Consider the following 25,760-nt stretch of genomic DNA (forward strand, 5'->3'; position numbering starts at 1 on the left):
GTAACATTCTTTTTAGACTTCTGTAATTTATTACAACTTTTGGTAATCTTCTTTCTCCCAGACTCTGGCTGAGGCTGTAGCTACACTAAAGAGCTTACAGTGGCGCAGTTGCACCCATGCAAGCTCTCTAGTGCAGCTGCGGAGAGAGCTCTCCTGTCGACTTAGCTACCATTGCTCATTAGTGGTAGATTAATTATGTCAGTGGGAGCAGCTCTCTTGCTGACATACAGGTTGAACCTCTTTAGTCTGGCATCCTCGGAACCTGACTGGTGCCGAACCAGAGAATTTGCTGAACCACAGGAGGTCAATACAGTATTGTAATGAGCGGGTCTCTTTTTATTTTTATTTCACTGAGGCGAATAAACAGAACAACGTACCGATGTGCCCTTTTCCAATTTCTGCAACAATTCCACCCTTTCCTGTATCGATATTGACACATGCGTACGCCTAGCAGCATTACCAACACTTCCACTGCTTGCTGGTCTCTTAGAAGACATATTTAGGGATAAATTAGAGCTAAATAACAACACAGAACACTGAGAGCAAGGACTGGTGGCTGTAAACAAACTTTGCCGGACCGTGGGAAACTTGGACCCACTCAGGATAAGCGGACATCCGGCTAACTAAAATCATGCTGGACCATGGATGTTGCCGGAGCAGAGAGTGCTGGACTAGAGAGGTTCAACCTGTAGCGCTGTCCACACCTGGGCTTAGGTCAGTGTAACTCAGGGGTTCTCAAACTGGGGGTTGTGAGGTTGTTATATGGGGGGTCGTGAGCTGTCAACCTCCACCCCAAACCCTTCTTTGCCTCCAGCATTTATAATGGTGTTAAATATATAAACAAGTGTTTTTAATTTATAAGGGGGGTCGCATTCAGAGGCTTTCTATGTGAAAGGGGTCACCAGTAAAAAAAAGTTTGATTAAATTGTGTGGTGGCCAGAGGTGCCCTCCTGATTACAAGACTAGCCAAAACCCCAGTTATATAGAGGAGTCAGTGGGGGTTTATATATTTGACCCAGAAATATGGAGTACCATCTTTTTAATTTAACTGTAATCAAAACAGACAATATTTCCTCATACAAAATCCTTTTAAATTTAGGAATTAATTCATGCAAAAACTCAAGTGTTAAGAAACAAGTGGAGTTAGTTATGGGCATAATGTAATGTAACAATGTGTGTACGTGGGGAGATGGAAGAATTAACCAAAAGGAGGTGGCATAATGGAAAACATTCTGTAGGAAGGCAGCTTGGTTCAAAACAAAAACATGGGAATCAGGAAACTTGAGTTTTATTCTCAGCTTTTGCTGCATGACTTTGGGTAAGTTGCTTTAAGGAAGACCTTTCCACTGTCCATAAGGGGGAAGGTATTCTTAGTTCCAATAGCAATGCATGATTATTCTGTTCTTTTTTTAATCTTTATAACAATTAGTGAGTTGTAATGCTAGTGGGGGTGCTGGACTGACTTCACTGGAGATAAGGTGTTTATCGACAGAGTGACTGTAGCAAGGGTGCTGACTGTCCCAGCTCAGCATCAGTGCACCTCTGCTTTAATGTGCAAGGCCACTTTTGGGCTGAAAATAAAGTTTTGCCCTTACACTTCTCAGTAACTTTGTCACAGCTGTGGGTTTAAAAGGCTTGGCTGGCTAGTCACTTTCTTTTTCATTACAAGAAAACAAAACATAACATGATATATCAAATTGCTTAATACTCACTGCTGTGGTGGTGCTGGCCAACTGAAACATACTGTGAGGAGAAAAAGGCAGCTGTCAACTCTAAATGCAAGCCAGAAATGCTTCTGCTTTGGATGGGCAAGCTTGATACACTCTTAATAATAACTACTGTTGAAAGTATATTAAAACATATGTATTAAGCAGCTTGTGACAATCTTTTTTTCCTAAAAGAAAACAAAATTAATGATAACCTGTGGTTTTGCGTGATGTGATGACACAAAGGACAAGGGGAGGGCAAAACACAGGAGAGAAAACTATCAGTACAGAATCTGAACTGCCCTCCACTCCGTCTACAGCTATCTAGTCTAAAATGGGCCTATACATTTTTATTAGGGCTGTCGGTTAACCACAGTTAACTCACACAATTAACTAAAAAAAATTAACTGCAATTAAAAAAATTAATTGCGATTAATTGCACTGTTAAACAATAGACTACCAATTGAAATTTATTACAATTTTTTGGATGTTTTCCTACATTTTCAAATATATTGATTTCTATTTCAACACCGAATACACAGTGTACAGTGCTCACTTTATATTATTATTTTTTATTACAAATATTTGCACTCTAAAAATGATAAAATAAATAGTATTTTTCAATTCACTGCGTACAAGTACTGTGCAGTGCAATCTCTTTATCGTGAAAGTGTAACTTACAAATGTAGATTTTTTTGTTACATAACTGCACTCAAAAACAAAATATTTAAAACTTCAGAGCCCACAAGTCCACTCAGTCCTACTTTTTGTTCAGCCAATTGCTAAGACAAACAAGTTTGTTTACATTTACAGGAGATACTGCTGACTGCTTCTTATTTACAATGTCACCTGAAAGTGAGAACAGGCATTCGCATGGCGTTGCAAGGTATTTACTTGCCAGATATGCTAAACATTCATATGTCCCTTCATGCTTCGGCCACCATTCCAGAGGACATGCTTCCATGCTGATGATGATGCTTAAAAAAATAATGCGTTAATTAAATTTGTGACTGAACTCCTTAGGGGAGAATTGTATGTCTCCTGTTCTGTTTTACCCTCATTCTGCCATATATTTCATGTTATAGCAGTCTCGGATGATGACCCAGCACATATTCGTTTTAAGAACACTTTCACAGCAGATTTGACAAAATGCATAGAAGGTACTAATGTGAGATTTCTAAAGATAGCTACGGCATTTGACCAAAGGTTTAAGAATCTGAAGTGCCTTCCAAAATCTGAGAGGGATGAGGTGTGGAAAATGCTTTCAGATGACTTAAAAGAGCAACACTCCGATGTGGAAACTAAAGAACCTGAACCACCAAAAAAGAAAATCAACCTTCTGCTGGTGGCATCTGACTCATGATGATGAAAATGAACATGCGTTGATCTGCTCTGCTCTCGATCGTTATCGAGCAAGACCCGTCATCAGCATGGACACATGTCCCCTGGAATGGTGGTTGAAGCATCAAGGGACATATGAATCTTTAGTACATCAGGCACATAAATATCTTGCGATGCCGGCTACAACAGTGCACTGTGAACGCCTGTTCTCACTTTCAGGTGACATTGTAAACAAGAAGTGGGCAGCATGATCTCCTACAAATTGTTACCAAACTTGTTTGTCTGAGTGATCGGCTGAAGTAGACTGAGTGGACTTGTAGGTTCTCAAGTTTTACATTGTTTTATTTTGAATGCAGTTATTTTTTGTACATAATTCTACATTTGTAAGTTCAACGTTCATTATAAAGAGATTGCATTACAGTACTTGCATTAGGTGAATTGAAATATACTATTTATTTTGTTTTTTACAGCGCAAATATTTGTAATCAAAAATAAATATAAAGTGAGCACTGTACACATTGTATTGTGTTGTAATTGAAATTAATATATAAATGTAGAAAACATCCAAAAATATTTAAATAAATGGTATTGTATTATTGTTTAACTGCAATTAATCGTGATTAATTTTTTTTAATCGCTTGACAGCCCTAATTTTTATAAGCCCTGTTGGACATTAACATAAGGTAAACACATGCTCTTGTGATACTAGTAGTGTTTTGATTAAATGAACTAGTTTACAATAGTTATAATAGTTAAGTCACTTTTGAGGAAAATATATTACATTTTATTTTCTTGTTTCTCTCATTTATATTCCAAATTCATTTATTTATATATATATATATATATATATATATATATATATATATATATATATGTATTTATTAATTACTTTAACATCTTTTTTAAGACTGACATTTTATTTGTCAATAACTCTGATGTGTTGATCTTTATTTTCGTTTATTTCAGGAAAATAGATACAAACAGTGTACTATGGTGCTGTCCTCATAGTCATAATTAATTAAACCATTCAGTTTTATACTATTTACTGTGTTTAGCTTTTGAGCCCCATTTATTGCCTATAATCAGTATGAGAGAACTAGTAAGAAGCACCTTCCAGTGCTGTATCAAGGGAATGTCTGTAGACATAATGAAGGCCGGGCCCTTCCTGTCCAAAGCAATTGACTGTCTTTAGCCTCTTTGAGCCTGGGAACCCATGTTTGTTCTTGAACTGGGGATTCTTACAAAATAGTGCAGTTCTAGTATAAATCTAGATGAGAAATTATACCCTTGTTGTACTTTCTTGGTTAATTATGCAGAAGCATTGACTTTGAGAAACTGGGGCAGCTGTGTTAAGGAATCCCCATTTACACTAGGTAAAAAAGTAAACAGTAAATGGAGAGTAGTGTAACAAACACTTGGGGTATCAAAAAACAACTGTGAAAAGAATCTGTCTTAATGTGCTAGCCCACTGCAGTTTAACATATTGCTTACAACCTTCACAATAGAGTTTGAGTGACTTCAGTTACACATTCCAGGAGACTGGCAGTCTGTTACAATCAGAGTCCAGACTCTAAAGCAGGCTAATTTACAGCAATGGGATGAAGAAAGTTGTGGATTTGTATTACACACTCTCACCTGACACCGTATCTGATCCCTTACCCGCTGATTGACATCTTGAATGAGCTCTTTGAAGCAAGTTCCAGCTTAATTAAAACGTTTGCTTGGTTAGCAGTGATCTGTGAAAGCCTGTGATAAATATTGAATCGGGTTCACCTGCTGGTTACTGTGAGTGGATAAACAGCTGCTTTGTGCAGTTTAATCAAGAGACTGTAGCAGCAGAATACTACTCCTTTTAAAAGCGTTTTAAAAAAGAATAGCTGAAAAGCTCTAGTAATGTCACTTCTGATATCTTACTAGGGTGTGCTTGTGTGAGATTTCACACAACAGGTATTCACCACTGTATCATTCAGATGGCTTTGTACCCAATGAAATATAGAAGAAGATATCAAGAAGTCCTCTTATCTCTGTGCTTCAAAGATCATAGCCTCAGTGTTTGTTTAACCTTATTTTACACTTAACTCTCTCAGTGCATTTGACTCTTCTTTTATTATTCATAGAATCTCAGAAATGCAGGGTTGGAAGGGACTTTAAGAGGTCATCAAGTCCAGCCCCCTGCACTGAGGCAGGACCAAATAAACCTAGACTATCCCCTGACAGGTGTTTATCCACCCTGTTCTTAAAAACCTCCATTGATGGGGATTCCACAACCTCCCTTGGAAGCCTCTTTCAGAAATTAACTACCCTTAATAGTAAGAGAGCTTTTCCTAATATCTAACCTAAATCTCCCTTGCTGCAGATTAAGCCCATTATTTCCTGTCCTGTCTTCAGTTGGCATGGAGAACAGTTGATCCCCGTCCTCTTTATAACAGCCCTTAACATATTTTAAGACTGTTATCAGGTCTCCCTTCAGTCTTCTTTTCTCAAGGCTAAATGTTCCCAGTGTTTTTACCTTTTCCTCCTAGGTCCGGTTTTGATATTTGTTGCTCTCCTCTGGACTCTCTCCAGTTTGTCCACATTTTTCCTCATGTGTGGCACCCAGAATTGAGCACAATACTCCAAGCGGAGGCTTCACCGGTGCAGAGTAGAGTGGGACAATTACCTCTCAGGTCTTGCATACGACACTTCTGTTAATACGCAGCAGAATGATATTACCCCTTTTTTTTGCAACTGTTGACTCATATTTGGTTTGTGGTCCACTATAACCCCCAGATCCTTCACAGCAGTACTACCATCTAGCCAGTTATTCCCCATTTTGTAGTTGTGCATTTGATTTCTCCTTAAGTGTAGTACTTTGCACTTATCTTTATTGAATTTCATCTTGTTGAATTCAGACCAATTCTCCAGTTTGTCAGTCATTTTGAATTCTAATCCAGTCCTCTAAAGTGTTTGCAACCCCTTCCAGCTTGGTGTCATCTGCAAATTTTATAAACACACTCTCCACTCTATTATCCAAGTCATTAATGAAAATATTAACTAGTACTGGATCCAGCACTGACCACTACACAACCCCTTCATTCCTTTGGACAAAGGAAAAGCAAGCCCCAGGAATAATTTCTTTTTGTTGTAAGAAAATGAGGCACATAAAAAGACATTGCACCCCCAAAAATCTCAAACTCTCAGAAGTGGGACTGTTACTATGGGGAATCCAGGCTTCACAGTGATAGGGAAACTTGGACTAGCCAAGGAAACTGCTTTGTGGACACCAATTTAGAGATGGGAGGTCAGTTGAGTTTCAAATTTCACTTTTCCTGAGGGAGAGACCCAGATTCTAGTCTCAGCCTGTGCAGAGAGAACTTGGGGAATGTACAGTTTTTTTTACAGGAAACAAACCAGACACAAGGGAGAAAAGCCCAATGAGATGCTCTGAGTGACAGAGGGATTCCTTGAGTGGGGGCGACAGAGAAAGGGTAGAACTTGTTTCACGGGTTCTGGAAGCTCAGGAACATGCTGATTACCAAACCCCTGATATGAGCACCAAACACCATGACAAACTACAGAACCAGATGAAAGCACTCTGGCAGAAACTGGATGATAGGACACATGTAGCCCAGAGTGGCTGTCTGAGCAGCAAGAATGAAGCAAGCAAGTAGAGATCATCCTTGGAAAGATGAGGAGGCTTCTATAAGTGAAAGGCCGCCATGTTTTGGATTTAAAACTCCTACTTCAGGAATAAGGCCACCAGGAGCTGGTCCACATCACTGCCAGTGGGCATAATTGGGCCAGGATACCTTGTGGCACAAATACAAAGGAAAAGGCAAGTTCTTCTTCGAGTGATTGTTCATGTCCATTCCAAGCAGGTGTGGACATTCCAAGCAGGTGTGTGCGCGCCGCGTGCACGCCAGCCGGAAGATTTTACTCTAGCAGCATCCGTAGGGTCAGCTTCGGCGCCCCCTGGAGTGGTGCCTTCATGGCGCTGTATATAGGGGCCAGCCGACCCTCCACCCCCTCAGTTCCTTCTTACCGCTGGTGACGGCTAGCTGGAACTTTGCTTGCTCTTCAGCAATCGTGGCAGTGTTCCGTCATTGTTGTAAATAGTTAGTTTGTTGTTTACTGTTAACTTAGTTAGATAGTAGTTGGGGGTTTTCCCCAAGTTTTCGTCACCCCGTTGGGGCATGCCCGGGTCCTCAGGGTTCAAACTCTGCCGGGACTGCGGGAAATTCATGCCGAAGAGTGACCCGCACTCTTTGTGCTTAAGGTGCCTAGAGGAGAGTCACCAAAGAGATAGGTGCAGTATCTGCAGGGCTTTTAGCCCCAGGACTCTCAAAGATAGAGAGCAGAGACTTAAAGTCCTCCTAATGGAGGCAACCCTGCGGCCGCAATCAGATCCCGGGCCTACCGAGCCGGCACCCAGCACTTCATCCTCGGTGCGCAGTGCCCTGGCACCGGCGATAAGTCGTGAGGCCAAGGGCCCCAAACCCCGGCACCGGAGAGAGTCGGCACACAAGAAACCAGCCTCGATGAGACATCGTTCCCCATCGCCAGTGCCGGTTAAAAAGAAGAGACCTGTGAGGGAACACTCCCCCCACCGGGACTCTAAGGGGCCGGCGCCGTCCACGAATGCTACAGGACAGTCCGCGCCGCAGACCCATTCGGCCATCCTGTTGACTCCCGCCCCCGAGAGAGTACGGTCGAGTCCGGACAGGCCTAGATCCCCGGGTATGATGGAGGAAGTGCGCCTCCCATCGAGGCCGCCTCAGCCCTCTTGAGCCTCCCGGTGCCGGCGTTGCCGCACCGGTGCAGAGAACCTCCGGCTACTGCTCGACCCCATTATCAATCTAGGGGCAAACCAGCAATGCTCTCGCCGGGCTCGCCGCGCCACTCTAGCGGCACCGGTGCAGACAGCACCCTCTCCAGCGACAGTGGGTACCGCGCCTCCTATGTCCTCCTACTCAGAGACTTTGGACTCGGAGGTGGACTCGTATCGCTCTAACAGATCGAGGAGTAGGCGATCGTCCTCGCGTACGAGTACCCAACCGTACCCACCGCAGTGGCAGCAGCAGTGGCAACTGCCCCCCCAGTGGCCGTTCTGGACGCCGTGGGCCTACCACCAGTCAGTGGGTCAGGCGTATGGACCCCGCTCACGAGCCGCATCTGTCTCTTCGACGTCGGCGGCTCCGCCGCTAATGCCACCACCACCAGCACCGCCGTCTGACAGGAGTGTGCCACAAAGGGACACGGCACCGCTCAGCCAAACAACGGCACCAACGGGGACCTTGCTCCCAACGCCACAGGCACCATCCAGCACGCCTTGTCGCTCGGTGTCGACCCCGGTACCGGCCGCGGTGCCGCATCCTGAGCCCGCACCGGCCGCACAGCCTGAGTACCGTGTGCCGCAGGCCCTCGTAGAGGGAGAGGGGGTAGATGAAGGCCCTCTTCAGGGGATCTCTTCCTCCTCATCTCCGGATGAGGCAGTAGCGGGAACTTCAGCGGCACCGGCCTGAATTGGACAATAGAGTCCTCCAACAGCTGCTTACTCGAGCAGCCCTAAGCCTCTCGATCCAGACTGAGGAGATCGAGGTGGATACAGATCTGGTGGTGGACATCCTGACCCCGTTGGGCCCGTCCAGGGTAGCCCTACCTCTCATAAAGACCATTACAGACACAACCCGCACCTTGTGGCAAACTCCAGCCTCATTGGCCCATACGGCTAAAAGGACTGAGAGGCGATATTTTGTTCCATCCAAGGGCTATGAACATCTTTATACACACCCTCCCCCGGACTCCCTAGTGGTAGATGCGGCCAACCAGAGGGAACACCAAGAGTTTCAGGGAGCTACCCGCAAAAATAGAGAGGCCAAAAAGTTGGACCTGTTTGGGCGCAAGGTATATTCAACGGGGGGCCTGCAGTTGCACATTGCCAATCAGCAAGCCATAGTGAGCCGGTATGGACATAACACGTGCTCGGCTTTGTCTAGGTTTGCGGACCTCCTTCCACAGGAGTCGCGAACCGAGTTTTCAGCCCTGGTTGAAGAGGGGAGATTGATTACCCGGGCTTCCCTCCAGGCGGCCTTGGACGTGGCCGATTCAGCCTCACGCACATTGGCGACTGGTCTGGTCATGAGGCGCGGAGCCTGGCTTCAAGTTTCTGGCCTCCCTCATGAAGTCCAACAAACGATCCAAGACCTCCCCTTCGAAGGGCCCACGCTCTTCTCGGAGAAGACTGATAAGAGGCTTCATAGCCTAAAGGATTCACGGACCACCCTCCGTTCATGAGGCCTACACACCCCGGTCACCCAGCGTAGGCAGTTCAGGCCACCACAGGCCCCACGGCCGTACCAGCCTCAAAATCGAGGGGATGCCTTGCGCAGAAGGGCAAGGATGGGCAGGAGGAGGCAACAACAGCAGCCCTTCGGTCAGTCATCTGCCCAACCAAGGCCTACACAGGGGCCTAGACCACCATTTTGATGTCTTGGTCGAGGACGACCTCCCAGTCAGAACCCTGGATCCGTCCAACCTTACCTTCTCGTCACGTCTGTCCCCCTTCTATCGTGCGTGGGCCCGGATCACATCGGACGCTTGGGTGCTTCGCACGGTAGAGAGGGGATATTCTATCCAGTTCTCCTCCCTCCCGCCCCATCAGCCCCCCTCCCCGTTCCTCTTCAGGGACCCCTCTCACGAGCAACTTCTCCTTCAAGAAGTTCAGTCCCTCCTCGCATCAGGGGCAGTAGAGGAGGTTCCTCAGGAGCTACGGGGCAGGGGCTTCTACTCTCGCTATTTCCTAATACCGAAAGCGAAAGGGGGCCTCAGACCTATTCTGGACTTGCGGCGTCTCAACAAGTTTGTTAAGAAGCTCAAGCTCCGCATGGTCTCCCTGTCCTCCATCATTCCTTCCATGGATCCAGGAGACTGGTATGCTGCCCTTGATTTAAAGGACGCATACTTTTACATTGCGATAATCCCTCAGCACAGACATTACCTCAGGTTTCTCGTGGGCAATGCTCATCTACAATTTATGGTTCTGCCCTTTGGTCTGTCAGCAGCCCCAAGGGTCTTCACGAAGTGCATGGCAGTTGTGGCAGCCTTCCTGCGCAAGCAGGGGATTCAGGTGTTTCCTTACCTGGACGATTGGCTCATCAAGGGCAGGACCAAGGCGCACGTGGAGGCTCAGGTGGTCTTTACCAGGCAGACCTTCCTCGAGCTCGGCCTCTTACTCAACGAGGCCAAGTCCACACTATCTCCATCCCAAAAAATCGAATTCATAGGGGCAGTTCTGGACTCGACACACTCCAGGGCATATCTCCCAGAGGCCAGATTCCGGACTATGTCCAACATTATCCTCCGCCTCCAATGTTACCCGACCACCACAGCAAGAAACTGCCTCAAATTACTAGGGCACATGGCGGCATGTACCTACGTGGTGAGACACGCCAGACTCAGACTGTGCCCACTCCAGTCCTGGTTGGCAGGGGTTTATTGGCCAGTCAGGGATTCCCTAGAATCAGTGGTGACGTTACCTCGGTCGGTGTTGGATTCCCTTCAATGGTGGCTCGACCCCGAGCCCTCCCTATCCCTGGTAACGGACGCATCGGATCAGGGATGGGGTGGACATCTGGGCGGCCTCAGAACTCAAGGCCTTTGGTCACGAGAGGATCTTTCGTTTCACATCAATGTCGGGGAATTACGAGCGGTGCGCCTCGCATGCTTAGCCTTCAAATCCCAGCTGGCAGGCAGGTGCGTTTCGGTCCTCACGGACAACACTCCAACGATGTTCTATATCAACAAACAGGGTGGTGCTCGGTCCTCTCCCCTGTGCCGGGAGGCCCTCGCATTATGGGTCTTTTGTGTACAGAACGTAATTCACCTGACAGCATCCTACATCCCGGGGACGCACAACGGGCTTGCGGATGCCCTCAGCCGCTCGTTCCAGGGTCACGAGTGGTCTATCCGCTGGGATATAGTACTCTCAATTTTCCGGCTCTGGGGTCATCCCCAGGTGGACCTGTTTGCCTCCAGCGAGAACAGGAAGTGTCGTCAATTCTGCTCCCTCATGGGACGCAGTCCGGGGTCTCTAACAGATGCCTTTCTCCTCTCTTGGGCAGACGGGCTATTTTACGCCTTTCCCCCGATTCCCATGGTTCACAGAGTAATCCTCAAGGCCCGCAGAGATCACGCTCGGCTCATCCTGATAGCGCCTGCGTGGCCGCGCCAGCACTGGTACACGTCTCTCCTGCACATGTCTATGCGGGTGCCCCTCAGGTTGCCCCTACTACCGGACTTGATCACACAGGATCGCGGTCGCCTCCTTCACCTGAACCTGGAGTCACTCCACTTTACAGCCTGGATGCTCCATGGCTAAACCCCGTGGAGATGCAATGCTCTCATCAGGTCAGGCAGGTCCTTCTTGGCAGCAGGAAGCCTTCAACAAGGACCACGTACTTGGCCAAGTGGAAGCGCTTCTCGCTTTGGGCCACACAACGGGGTCATGCTCCCTTGCTTGTCCCGATCCCTCTTATCCTGGACTATTTACTATATCTCAGACACCTGGGACTGACTCTCTCTTCGGTTCGAGTACACCTTGCTGCCAATTCGGCGTTCCACCCTGGAGCAGGGGGTACCTCAGTGTTTGCAAACCCGCTCGTTGGTCGCTTCCTCAAGGGCCTTGATAGGTTGTTCCCGCACATTCGTCAACCCATCCCTGCTTGGGACCTCAATTTAGTCCTGTCCGTCCTCACAGGCCCACCCTTCGAGCCGCTGGCTTCGTGTTCGCTGTTATATCTTTCATATAAGGTCGCGTTCTTGGTGGCTATCACATCAGCCCGGAGACTGTCGGAACTCAGAGCTCTAACATCTGAACCTCCATACACCGTCTTCCACAAGGACAAGGTCCAACTCAGCCCGCACCCAGTGTTCCTCCCTAAAGTGGTTTCCCCATTTCACATGGGTCAAGACATTTTTCTCCCGGTGTTTTATCCGAAACCGCACTCCTCTGCGAAGGAGCGTAGGCTGTATTCCCTGGACATTCGCAGGGCTCTCGCGTTCTATATCGAAAGGACAAGATCCTTCAGGAAATCAACCCAACTTTTTGTCACCGTGGCCGACAGGATGCAAGGGCTCCCGGTCTCGTCACAGCGAATTTCGGCTTGGATCAGAACCTGCATCCGGGAGTGCAACAGGCGGGCCAATATACCAGCCCCGCCTATCACGGCCCATTCCACAAGAGCGCAGGCTTCTTCCGCTGCGTTCCTGGCCCGGGTCCCGACGCAGGAAATTTGTAGAGCGGCCACCTGGTCCTCAATCCACACCTTTACAGCGCACTACGCCATCACGCACTAGGCCAGAGATGATGCTGCCTTTGGCCGCGCAGTACTCCAGTCTGCAGTGACCTCTGACCCCACCGCCTAGATTCGGGCTTGTGAGTCACCTGCTTGGAATGGACATGAACAATCACTCGAAGAAGAAAAAACGGTTACTCACCTTCTCGTAACTAACTGTTCTTCGAGATGTGTTGTTCATGTCCATTCCAATACCCGCCCTCCTGCCCCTCTGTCGGAGTGTCGGAAAGAAGGAACTGAGGGGGTGGAGGGTCGGCTGGCCCTTATATACAGCGCCATGAAGGCGCCACTCCAGGGGGCACCGAAGCTGACCCTACGGACGCTGCTATAGTAAAATCTTCCGGCTGGCGTGCACGCGGCGCGCACACACCTGCTTGGAATGGACATGAACAACTCATCTCGAAGAACAACGGTTACGAGAAGGTGAGTAACCGTTTTTTGGAAGCTGTAGTTGGAGAAGATGGCCCCAGATGATAAGGAGAAATCTAAGAACCACATTAAATGGAACAGGGCCGGCTTTAGGGCGATTCAGCCGATTCCCCGGAATCGGGCCCCCGTGCCCCTAAGAGGGCCCCGTAACGTCCCGAAGGAGCTGCCGCCGAAGTCCCGGCACTGTCGTCATCGTCAGCTCAATCGTTGCCGCTGTCTTTGGCGGCATTTCGGCGGAGGGTCCTTCCCCCGCGGCAGCGATTGAGCTGCCGCCGAAGACAGCGGCAGAACTTCGGCGGCAGCTCCTTCAAATCGGGCCCCGCGGTGCCTAAAGCCGGCCCTGAAATGCAAGAACAAACACAAGATCATGATCACAGATGTGGAAGAGCATCTGTATCACAAAGAAGAACAGCGGCTGGACTTGGGGATAACTTGCAGGAAGCATGGGGAAGACTCCACCTATCCGTATGACCAGATAGCTGAGCTGCAAACTCATGTTGGAGATCTTAAAAGACAGCTGGCCCAGAAGGAAGAGGAAATGCAAGCAGCCGTGACTAAGATGGAAGAGGAAGAAAGCCAGAAGAACATGGCCCAGAAAAAATCTGTAAATTGGAATCTCAGATTAATGAACATCAAGGACACCTTGAGTGAGTACATAGGAACAGAGCAAAAACCCAGAAGCAGCAGCTGAGGAAAAAGCTGAAGGTACTGGGAATGGAGCTAGAAGACACAGTAGACTCCACTGCTCCATAGTGGGAACTCACATTAAAGTGGGAACAGAAAATGTCTTTCGTGAAGAAGACCCTGAATGATGAGACAAAGACCCAAGAGGCACAAACCCAGCCGATAAGAGAGAGGCAGTTACAAGCTATGAAGGAGCTGACAGAACAGCTGGAACACACAAAGTGAGTGACAGCAAACTTTGAGAAGGCAAAGCAGGCTCTGGTGAGTGAGCAGGCAGAGAGCTGTTCAGTGAGGTGAAGATACTTCAGCAGTGCAAAGAGGACTCTGAGTTCAAGTCCAAGAAAGTAGAAGTCCAGCGCCAAGATCTGCAGGTAAAATAAGTTGACTGTAAGAGAGTGTGGAGTGAGCTGGCTAGGAAAGTTACCAGACATCAGTGCAAGCTAAACAATGTCACAGGCCTTCTGAGCTGATCAGAAAGCACATCACTCAAGTCAGTGAGAGCTGCTTCTGGATGCTCAGGAGTGGTTGCAGGAGGAGAAGTGCCAGAAGCTGAGCCTCAGCACTAAGCCGAAGCAGATGGAGGAGGAGAACAGCTCCCAAGATCAGCAAAAAAAGAGCAGGAGACCATGAGATCCACCTCCTGAGTATCAGAGTTCCTCAGTTCTAGGAATGGAGGAGCAAAAATGTGGAGAAGAGAAGGTAGTGAAAGGACACAGTGTGTCTGTGGGGGAGGGGGAGGACACTATTACTCACATAATATCATTGGTAGAAGAAGAACACAGGTAGATACAATTAAATGAAATCCTAAAAGCCTCAGGCAAGGCTGTGCAGACCTTTATAATTGACACCCCAAGAGGAAGCTGGATGTTGTTGTGGACGTTCTCAGTGTATGTGTGTATGTATCTGACATTTGCATTATTTATCATGAGTATTGATGTGGAAAGGTGGTTTATTTTGAGTCCCTCTACCTAGGAACAAAGGAATTGCCAAACTGGATCAGACTCATAGTCATCCTGTCCAGTATCATGTGTCTAACAGTGGTTAGCATCAGATGCTTCTAAGGAAGGTGCAAGAGACCTGCAGGAGGTAGATATTTGATAATTCCCTCCCATCCCCTGAAAGTCTCATCCCACCTCCAACTAGTTAGAAATTGGTTTAAGCCCTGAAGCATGAGGATTTTATATCTCTTGCAAACATTTTAAAGCATTAACTACTATAATTTTGGAAATTCTTGTTATCCATTTAAATGTCCATTCCCTTCAAATCTTGCTAAATTCTACAGTGAAAATGATAAAATTTAACCATAGATGGTGTAAACAGTTGTTAGCTCAACTATTTTTTTTAGCTCAGTGTGGATGGAGCCAAACTGTGTTATAACCAGTTATTTTAAAATGTCCTTGCTTAAACCAATATTTTCTACCAGGATTAAATCACTTGGTATTTTTAAACCAGTTATCATAGTTTGGCTCTCTGGGCCAAGCAGTAACACAGATGGAGCACAATCATATTTAACATCTCTGGGTAAACTTGTCTGTTTTCATACTGTGGAACAGGGCCTTATGGATAAATTAGGTATTGCCCTTCATCTTTCCTTAAAAAAAGTATGTTCCTCTAATTCTAAATAGTTTAATGAGTTATAAAATGATAATGTAGATAAGGTTTTTCTTTATCCCAACAATTTAACTTGTTTTTCCCAGTTACTATCTTTGTGTGTATCTAGGAATTCTTTCAATAAAAAGATTTAAAACCCAAAATAGGTACTATATAATTTGGGAAATGCAGGAGAAAGATATTTATTGAGCACTGTGGTGTACCAGACTGTTCAGATGCAGATGTGCTCCCTGTCCTAGGGAGTTTACAAGCAAAATAAAATAATAGGCCATACCATTTATAACAAACTCAAGAACATTGTTGGAGCAGCAATATAAATATAACACAAACTCAGCCACAGAAGTCCCATTTCAACCCTTTCATCAACTTCCTGCCAAATACAGATTAAAACTTGGGTCTTGTGGTCAATGAACTTGGGTCCTGAAGGTTAACAAATTTGGGCTGTTAGTAAAATAAGTTTTAGTATACAAGTTAACTTTCTTTCCTCACTATTTCTCAGCTGCCCTGAAAGGAATATGACAGATACTTTTGTTGTAGCTTAGCAAGCTCCTCTCCTTCCTGAAATGCAGATTTATAATTTTTACTGCAGTACTCCCCAACTATACAGTAATTACCTCTTACAGTGAAAAGTAACTAGGACTCTTTTTCCTCTTTCTATAGTAATGGAAGACTACAATGTCATAAATTATGCTAAGTCGCAACTACAATGGTATAAATAGCTTCTGGTACAGAAATGCAGAACCCAAAGGGTCACTTACGAAAATGTTTAAAAGCTCAGCTATTTCATACCTAATCCAACTTTTTTTTTTTTAACAAGAAAATCTCTGCAGAAATTTGCATGAGTGAGTATTGCAAGATGTAGGGAGAAGTTGCTGCTTTAACTATCCTATTTCCTTAATTATTCCTTCTTTATGTTGTTTGATTTCCAGAGATATTTGTCAGTTTGGGACTATTTTACTGTGTTTTAAGTCATAAAATGGGCACTTCTTTACTTTATGGTCTACCAGAAATCTAGCCTGCTGAAGTCCCAAACCGTTAACTTTTTTAAGGAAGGTAAATCCTATGATGACATTTAGAGTCTCTTTATTTTTAAAGGCTTGTTTGGGTCCTCTGCAACAGAAATATAAGTATTGATTGCTGAGGACCCCAAAATTTATTTTTAAATATAAAAAGTGTGTGCGCGCGCGCTTGCAGCGCACATGCAATGCATCCTCCAGGAATTTTGCCCGAAACTTACCTTCCTCAGTGAAAGCAAATTTTGAGGGCCTGAACTAGTTGAACAGTAATATCCTTTTTTAATTGTTAAGCTTAGAGGGGCTGAATTTTTTGACTCAAAAATGTGTTTTTAGAAAATAAACGTAAAAATAACCCATTAAACCATGAAATTATGTGGCTGTATGCAGCTGGGTCATAAATTAATTGTACTCAAGCAGGGTTGGGGAATAGCTTGCCTAAAACAGACAATCCTCTTTACTGATTGAACCTGTATGCTGTTTACTTTAACCCACTTGTCACACAACTCATGGAAACCCGAAATTTAATTGTTTTATGAAGTGCTTCCTCATGTGTCAATGCCTAACCTATAGGCACTTTCAATTATATTATATACCGTATATTTGAAAGATCTTTCCCAAAAAATGTCTAACAAAGAGCATTTGAAAGTGTGAAACTCCAGTTTAATGCAAATAAAGGGCTCACCTTCTCAAATAAGAGCCGCCTTAATGTGTGGGTTTTTTTGTTGTTGGGTTGTTGGTTTTTTTTTTTTTGTTATACAGGCACCTCTTTAAAGTGTTTTTTTTTTTTTTTCTTGGCTGATGGCGTCTGTGGTTTTCAGAAATGTTATGACTACTGCAAAGCAGTTATATACTTTTACTGGTTACTATAAAATCAGCCTGAGTTTACAGCTTTCCTGATGTTGGTTTATTTTTTTATTTTATTTTTTAGTAAAAGGTAACATTTTAAAGCTGCAATAGTGAGTGAAGTGCTTCTTAAAGCCAGTATTATGCCAATTTCAATCCTTTAAAGAAAAACTTTAAGGTCACCTGTAAAATACTGTAATTTATATACACCCCACACACATGCAGGCATTATGGTTTTAATTTTACCTTTTTAAATTTGAATTTTATTTTTTCCCCAAAGATACAGTAGAAGGAATTACCACTGTTGGTGTTGTACATAAAGAATTTGAATTGCATTTTCCAATCATCTTGATTGTATAAGTACAGTATAGGACAGCAAATATTACCGTGCTTTGGGAAATTGTTGGTGTACTGGTCTAGATTTCTCTAAAATTTACATTTAGAAAAGTAAATGTTTAGGCCCCACATTATCCTCCCATAAAGGATTAATGGTATTGCATCATCTCGGAGGGGAAAAAAATGAATTCAAATGAAAGGGGATAGATATGGGCAAAAAGGCCTGCACAGTAGGCAAAAGTAAACTGATTCTGCAGCTTATTTACATTAATTTTCTTAGTATGTTAATAAATATCATTATTTCAAAGACCAAAATAGAATATAGATCAAAATATCACGATATAATTTGCATTCCAATTTTCTGAGAGTATAAACTGAGTCGGATATTGCCGCATATGTAACATACACCACATGTCAGCTGTTTCCTGCTTCACTGCTGACAAGAGCCCCATTCATAACTCTCTTCTTTTTATCCTTTCAGTGAATAAGTAATTATTCAATATAGAAGGCAGGATATTTGGAACTGGCTATTTAATGTGGCAGCACACCGTAATGAAATCTGCTGTTACTGGCAACCTGAGAGGGGAATGTAACAATTCCAGCATGGCTGTAACTTTATCTGCTTTGACGGCCTGTTTATTTGGCACATCAGTGAACCTTTTATCCCAGTGAGTGACAGCTCCAGAAGGGTCACATTTACATCCATTCTATCATGTATTGTAATATTTAATGGCGGACAAGGTTGAGTGGGACTCAGGGTAATTTGAACTTGCTTTTCCACAGAGTGGAGGCTAAGAGACAGCTTGATCCCCAGTATTGTGGTGTAACACATTCCATGACTTAGCATTTGTTTATGAAGGATAATCAATTAAAAGCAGAGGGAAAAACTTTCAGCTGTCAAGTACAGTTTGTTGCTACTTGCGCCATCAAACTAAAAACCAAGTGCAAACTATTTTACACTGTTAAGACGTGCTGATCAGTTTTTCACTATTGCATGTACTTGCACAGACAAGATACTCTTCTTACAGATCTCTTAACATTTTCTTTGTATCATCTACATACATCCTAATTATTAGTCTTTCCAATAGTTTATGTTGTGGAAGAGATTGAGGAGGATGAGTTTCTCTGTGACAAAGTAATTGGAGTGAAAAAAAACCCCAGTTGTCCTGCTATTCCAAATATTTTTCCTGGATTCAGTTCTGTTAGTTAAGAATTATGAAACTCTTAAGGTGAAATGAGAGTATTCACTAGAATTGACTAATGGCATAACACCATGATGAGTGTATTACTAATGGAGTATATGCTTTGAAGCCAATTTAGTGAAATTTGATTTGCAGATGAAACAATATTAAAACAAAGTTTTCAGCATTAGTTTTAATTTGGTTGCCCAGTCAGGTCTTGATCCTACAAGGTGCTGCAGAGTCGTGTCCTGATCCAGCAAAGCTCTTAAGCACATGCTTAAATTTATGTATATGAGAAGTCTCTCTGACTTCAGTTGCACTATTCACATGCTTAAGTGCTTTACTGGATTGAGGCCAGAGTGCTCAGCACCTTATAGGATCAAGCCCTCAATGGAAAAGTAATTTCCTTTAGCTGGCAGTCAGTATATAAGTACTTGTTCAAATTAAGAAACATAATAAACAATCCTTTTCCCCCACATTAATGTTTCTCACTTTTTCTTCATTTGTCTGCTATGAAACAAAGGCTGCCATCTGGTTTGAAGACAGCGTGTGTCTCTTGTATAACATGCTTTTTTTTACTCAGTTCTTAAGGCCTGGGAACTCCTAACTCTAGGCATCCTGCATAACTTGCTACTAAACTGTCCTGGCTTTTTTCATTGTAATAATTTGTCACAGGTAAATTAGAGGTAATTGGCCGTGCTTGATGGCAGAAAATGAACCTAAAGTAGAAAAACTTTCCTAGTGCATTGTAAAAATTAGTTTAAAATTCTCTCTCTTTTCTGGCACAAAGGAATAAACAAATTAAAATGTCATGTACAAAATAATGTTATTTTACTGGCATAGCACTTGAGTTTAACCACAATCTGGTTTGTTTAAATCCTGGAGAGACAGTGAACGGTACCAGTAAACCTTTCTATATGTAAAATTAATAGATGGTATAACCAAGGACATGCATCAACTTTGCTACTAAATTTCGTATGTTGATTTCGATGGTAACATTTTAATTTCCATCAAAGTAATGGCATATTAACCTGGAAAATATTATGCTGACTGGCAAAGAATATATAAAGAAAAAAGCAGATGGAGAATTTGGTAATCACTTATGTTTTTTTACTTGAGAGATACTCTCTTTTCTATGATAACTTTTTTTAAAAAACTTACCTGCAGACTCTCTTAGAAATTATTTTGAGATTTTGTAATGTTTTGTGTATACTTTTAACTTGAGTCCACTATTCAAAGTTTGATAGATTAATTAATGGGACGTTTTGAACCACCCTAGAGGAAAACTCTCAATGGTCAATATGGAGATTTAGCATATGCAGTTTGCAGTGGTAATGTCCTAATAAACTTTCCGTGTTTTGGTTACAGTCTCCTGGTCCCTGCACACAGTGTTCCTGTTCTTCTGCAAAAGAAAATGGTAAAAATGTTAGTAATGCAAAGAGGAAGGAAAATGGAGGAAAGCCACACATCCCCAAAATATTTTTTGGAACTCGAACACACAAGCAAATAGCTCAGATTACTAGAGAGCTGCAGAGGACAGTGTACTCCAGTGTCCGTATGACAATTCTTTCTAGCCGGGATCATACCTGTGTTCATCCAGTGGTATCCAGAAGTAGTAACAGGAATGAAAAATGCGCAGACTTGCTGGAAGGAAAAAATGTGAGTAGTTTTGTTTCAGAAAATGAGTATTAATTAAAAAATATTAATGAAAGATTTAGCTGCCTGAGCAGCTGGATTGAGTAACATTCTAACTTCTTAATGGCACACTGATTGGAAGCCCTTTTGTAACTTCTAATTCATTTTGCATTAGACCATTAATCTTCAGTAAATCTTCAGCATCAAAATTTAAAAAGTGTAATAGATTATGACAATATATGATTATAGTTTTAATTTGGGAGCTTAATTATAATTGCAATAACCTTTGCTTTCTCAAAATTTATTTCTTTTTTAAATTAAATTAAATAATCCATTCAGGCCTGATTTCTCTCTGCTTATTCTTTTATTTTATTTTATTGAGCGTATCTGGGCATTGAAGATGATTAGAATGCATGGGGGTAAAATTATTGTAATAATTCTCTAGTTGCAAAATTAAGAGGATAGGGACTTAATTACCTGTGTTATGTAAGTAGTAATTTAGAGCCTTTTCTCATGTGGATAACCCACCACAAATCCAGAACAAATAATCTACTAATGATGCTAGCAGAGATACACTGTGCTTGCTCACCCTATGATAATAAGTGTTATTGATAACATAATTTGTTCATCATCATCTTGGTTAACCAAGTTTAGGATTTCTGCTTGCCATTTCAAAGTTGTTTTAAGACTGTCTTGTTTCCTTTCCACTTTTGCAGCCTGCATTTAAAATAAATAAATAAAACTAGACTGCAAAAGCACAGCAGAATTTATTTATTTACAGATAATCTGCAAAGCCTAACAAAATTGCCATCTTTTGCTGCTTCATAGTGTATATAGAAGTTCTGAAATGAATGTTCCAAAAAGTAGTGTGTTTCTGCTTGTTTACACATTTGAAATATCAGGTCTGGACTTCCCTGTTTTTGCTAGAGGACAAGAAAATAGTTGGGTTGGCTGCACATCAGATTGAACAAGACTAAATCTTAAGAAATTGAGAGGGGACGGGATTTTTATATCACTGTTAACACCGTTTTGTTTTATAATACTTATTTTAATTCAAGCTGCTGACAAATACTTAAGAGAAAAGCTCTTTGTGCAGGTTTCAATCCTTCCCTTATTCCCTGTTCCTTCAGTTGTGAGCTGAGCAACTCTTATTCCAGTTTTCTAGTCCTTCAAGAAGTCCTGCAGCAAAACCTTGATATTGATAGTTGTAAGGCAAGTAGAAAAATTTTTCCAGCTGCCTCTATTCCCTGTAAGGAAGCTAAAAAGGGCGCACACACTTTTTTTTTTCTTTGTTGGTCACTTTTAAAATATATCAGCACCACACATACATTGATCATAAATGTAGGAAGGTTAGTTGGGAGTCATTATATGCCAAAAATAGTGTGTCTATAAGCAAATTAAAGGTTTTAATAATTGTGTGTATGTACATCCAGTAAAAGGTTTTTGCTGGTTTCCAATGTATGACTCAGACTGTAGAAAACTATTGAGGCTGATAGGAACAGCTTTTGTTGTCTCCACTGGCAAATTGTTTTGAAGGTTATATGGTCATACTGTACCTAGTTTCTGTTTTGTCCTCTTGTTGGGGCTTCAAGTTTATTTTGTATTCATCAAGTATAAGTGAGCATTTGCTTTTTATGCTCCCAAGCTCTAAGGGTAAATAGTAGTGGTAATGAGAGCCAATTACACTGTCACTTTAGGTGTCTGTGTTAACCAAGACTATATTACAGAAGTGAGCTGATAAGCAGATAACTGACAATTTGTGAGCGAAAAGGCACTAAGTGTGATAACATTTCAACTGACAATCTGCCCCTTAGGGTTGTGTTACACTGTTAAAAAGGGATGGGCTTTCCTGTTCATGTTATCAATCTTCATATGACTAGGCAGCCTTAATTGCCTCTAGTCTAAAGTATATCTTTCCAGGGATTTATTCTCTTCTTGGTGGTTTTGTTTACTTAAAAGTTCATCAAAGAAAAGATAGAATTCACAGCAACTAATTTTATAGTTAAAAAAAACAAAAAACTATACTCAGATTGACTAGAACAGAGAAATAATAGTTGTTTAGTTATACCTTAGGGACACCAGTGTTAACCAGTATTAAAATTTTAAAATTCTCCACTCCTCCCTGTAATTCCAGGGTATTATCTCCAACCCATAAATTAAGATTTGCCTATCCAATCTCTCTCCTACCCCTCCAGAAAAAAAACAACAAATAAACCCAAACCAACCTCGAAATGATGTACTTGAACACCAGTGGAAGGACTGCTGTCAAAGTCATGAGCAGAACAACTATTATTTGCTTTTATTGTTAAACACGACACCCTCCTGAGCTATTAGCACAGAGGAGACATACAAATGAACAAGCTCAGGTGGATTCTAATGTGATTTAAATTCACTAGACATTTATGGTTGGTAATTTGATGATTATAAGAAAGTTGATATATTGGTGGGTGGATGTGAATGTGCCATATTATTTTATTTTCTATCTTTCCTAGTTGAATTAACCATATGTATTTGGATTTATTAATTAATTGCTCATGATTTAGAATCCATCCCATCCTCTTCCACTGCCAGGTTGCTATTTGTAAAATAGATTAAAATTTTCTTTGGGTTCACTGGGGCAAAACTCTGAAATGTACCTTACAGATTTATGTATGATAGGTTATAGATCCTGTCATATTTGCCTGCTTCGTTTCTGCCATTATATTTGTTGTTGTTAAAGTCCAAAAGATAACAAGCACTTTTTAAAATACCTCAGCGATTGAGATGAAGTAAAAGATTACAAAATAAGGGTTTTTTTTGTTTTGTTTGTTTTACAAAAAAATGTAAGTTCACGTGCATCATTGTTCCTAGTACAATATTTTGTTTTCAAACTTGCACATATTTCCTTTTAGGGCGGGTCCTGTGTTTACTACCATGGTGTCCATAAACTTAGTGAACATCATGCTCTACAGTTTGCACGTAAGAAGTGTCAGGCTTGGGACATAGAAGATCTAGTAAGCCTGGGAAAGAAGCTACGTGCATGTGCCTATTTTGCTGCTCGAGAACTCATGGTGGGGGCAGATATTGTATTTTGTCCTTACAACTACCTGTTGGACCCACAAATAAGAGAGAGTGTAAGTATATTTGTAAGTAGGGCTTGGTCTAAACTACAAACTTATGTCGGTATAATTATGTCGCTCAGGAAAATCCACACCCCTTTGCCACATAGTTATGCCGACCTAACCCTTGGCGTAGACAGTGCTATGTTGACAGAAGGGTTTCTCCCATCGACCTTGCTACCACCTGTTGGGAAGGTGGATATCTATGCTGAAGGGAGAAACTCTCCCGTCGGCCTAAGTAGTGTCTTTACTAAGTATTATAGTGGTGCATCTGCAGTGTTGTAAGAGTAGACAAGCCCTAGATTTTGTTTGTTGCATTGACTGCAGTTAAAGCGCGATGAATAAAGAATGTGATAAAGGCACATGGTCAACTTAAAGCCACATTCCTGTCTGAATACTTGCTAGTGTTACAAGTAACATCTAAATTAAAGAGATTAAAGAATATTTTTCTTTTCTTTTGCAATTTCCTTATTTTGTACATATGACAGTATCTCTGGTAATAGTCAGTTTCACTGTTTTTTCCATTGTAGCTAATCAGTTGTGTGGATTTTTTATACAACAACAGAAGAGAAACTTCTAGGATGGCGTAACTACAAAAAGTGGGCATGGGGGCTTAGGGAAGGTGTAAAAAGTGAAAATACTTTTATTTCATTAAAAAAAAAAATCACATTTCAACCTGTCTGTCCTTTTTGCTATTAATTATACAGTACCATAAAAGTACATTTTACAAACTCTCTGCCCCTATAGTATTTACAGGTAAGGACCAAATTCTGTCATTTATGCTGGCACCAGGTTTCAGTTTTGTGAAAAACCTAGCTAGTTCCTATGCTACAGAAATTCTGTCAAGCTCTAAAAAATCACTTTTCATTGCTTGTACAAGTGACACAATTTGGACAGATTTTTTTTTAAACATGAACCTACTGGCTGTTGTTTACTCATTTTACTGGACAATTGTTGTCTTTTGCAGATGGAGATTAACTTAAAAGACCAAGTAGTAATTTTAGATGAAGCTCATAATATTGAAGATTGTGCACGGGAGTCAGCCAGTTACAGTGTTACAGAAACACAGATGAGATTTGCTCGAGAAGAACTTGATATCATGGTCGTCAACAACATCAGACGGAAGGACCATGATCCCCTGCGGGCTGTGTGCTACAGTCTGACAAAGTAAGGCCTCTTTTAAAAAAAACAAACAAACGAAAAACCTACTGTTTATAGTCCTTCTATGAATATCATGTACTAGAAGACACACTGCATAATTGACAAGAAGACTTACAGATATACCTCAAACGCTATAGTCCACAAGCCAGACCTCTTGTTTTTCTTATTTTGGGCACCCAAGAAGGATTTGTGGCATTTATGAAAATTAATTGTTTAATGGATCACGGGAATATTTTCAAAAGTCCAATTTCCAGAAGTAACTTAGGCTCCTAAGTGCCTAACTCACTTTTTTCAAAATGGGATTTAGGTTCTTAGGTCATTCAGGTGCTTTTGAAAATTTTACTCCAAGACTTGGGCAAATCCATCTAAATTTTCTGTGCATTTCCCCATCAGGCCAATCACAGGGATTTTGTGAGAATTAATGTTTGTAAAATGCTTTGTGAGCCTTCTATGGAAGGTGTTATATCAGTACAAAGTAGTGTTAAGTCAGCATTAGAGAAACTTTTGTTCCCAGAGGAAATCTTCCCCCTTAAGGTAGAGAAAAATTCTATGCAAAGTGTTTCAAGTGTTGTGAGAGTAGACATCCTCTGCTGGTTTAGTAAAAGACAATTGGAGTTTGCTTTAACTAAAGGCAGGGCAGGTAGCAACGCCTAGTTAAGGCTACCCAACACTTATCATTTGCCTATAATTTTGCCAAACACAAATCGTTTGGGCTGATAAAATTTCCCAGGCAGGATGTCTGCCTAAGGCTGAATTTTTTTTTAATTTTTTTTTAAAGTTTCACCTAAAATAACTCAGCCATTTCTGAGAACAAGGTCAGGGAGAAATGTTCTTTTTCCCTGGTTAAAAAAAATAAAATCTTACAACTGTTTTGCTGAGAATCTCTAGGGCCTCCATGCTTCAGAACAGGGACTTGAAATTTGTCAAGTGGGGACACCTTGGTGTCAAGCATCCCTGTGAAAATTTGCCCAAATCTGGTATAAGGCTCTGAAAAATTGCAGTGTGCACATGCTCAATAGAGACATTTTAGTGTTTGGCAGCTAAATTCTCCAAAGATTCTGTCTGCACTGATCATGTGCTACCCTCTCACAGCTTCTGTCTGTGGCCAGACTGTGCTTGTTTTGGCCCCACAGACCAACTAGGCATGCTCTCTCCCTTGGCTGCAGGAGCTACGTAGGACTTTACCTGCAATTGTTCTTTCCAGTAGCCACTGTGAAGCCATGCACAGGAACTGAGAGCAGGGGGAATCCTGTTTTCTCAGTGCTCTCCCTCCTGGTGCCCATGTGTTGTGGAGTGGAAAGAGGCAGCAACCTAACTTGAATGCACAGTGGTGAGGAACAGGGGCAAGGCATAAGGGATAGGAGCCTGAGGGGAGCATGGTGGGGTT

The 25,760-nt window shown here is 42.5% G+C and overlaps 1 protein-coding gene across 1 annotated transcript in view; it reads left to right on the plus strand.

Moving 5' to 3' along the window:
- The window catches only part of BRIP1 (BRCA1 interacting helicase 1), a 121,291-nt gene that overhangs the window by 20,862 nt on the left and 74,669 nt on the right, over nt 1-25,760 (plus strand). Inside the window, exons 7-9 of the mRNA XM_065418343.1 lie at nt 19,848-20,138; nt 23,006-23,227; nt 24,180-24,379. Coding sequence (XP_065274415.1) covers nt 19,848-20,138; nt 23,006-23,227; nt 24,180-24,379 — 713 coding nt within the window. The remainder of the gene's footprint in view (nt 1-19,847; nt 20,139-23,005; nt 23,228-24,179; nt 24,380-25,760) is intronic.

Source organism: Emys orbicularis, chromosome 17, assembly GCF_028017835.1.
Source record: "Emys orbicularis isolate rEmyOrb1 chromosome 17, rEmyOrb1.hap1, whole genome shotgun sequence".
Lineage (NCBI taxonomy): Eukaryota > Metazoa > Chordata > Testudines > Emydidae > Emys > Emys orbicularis.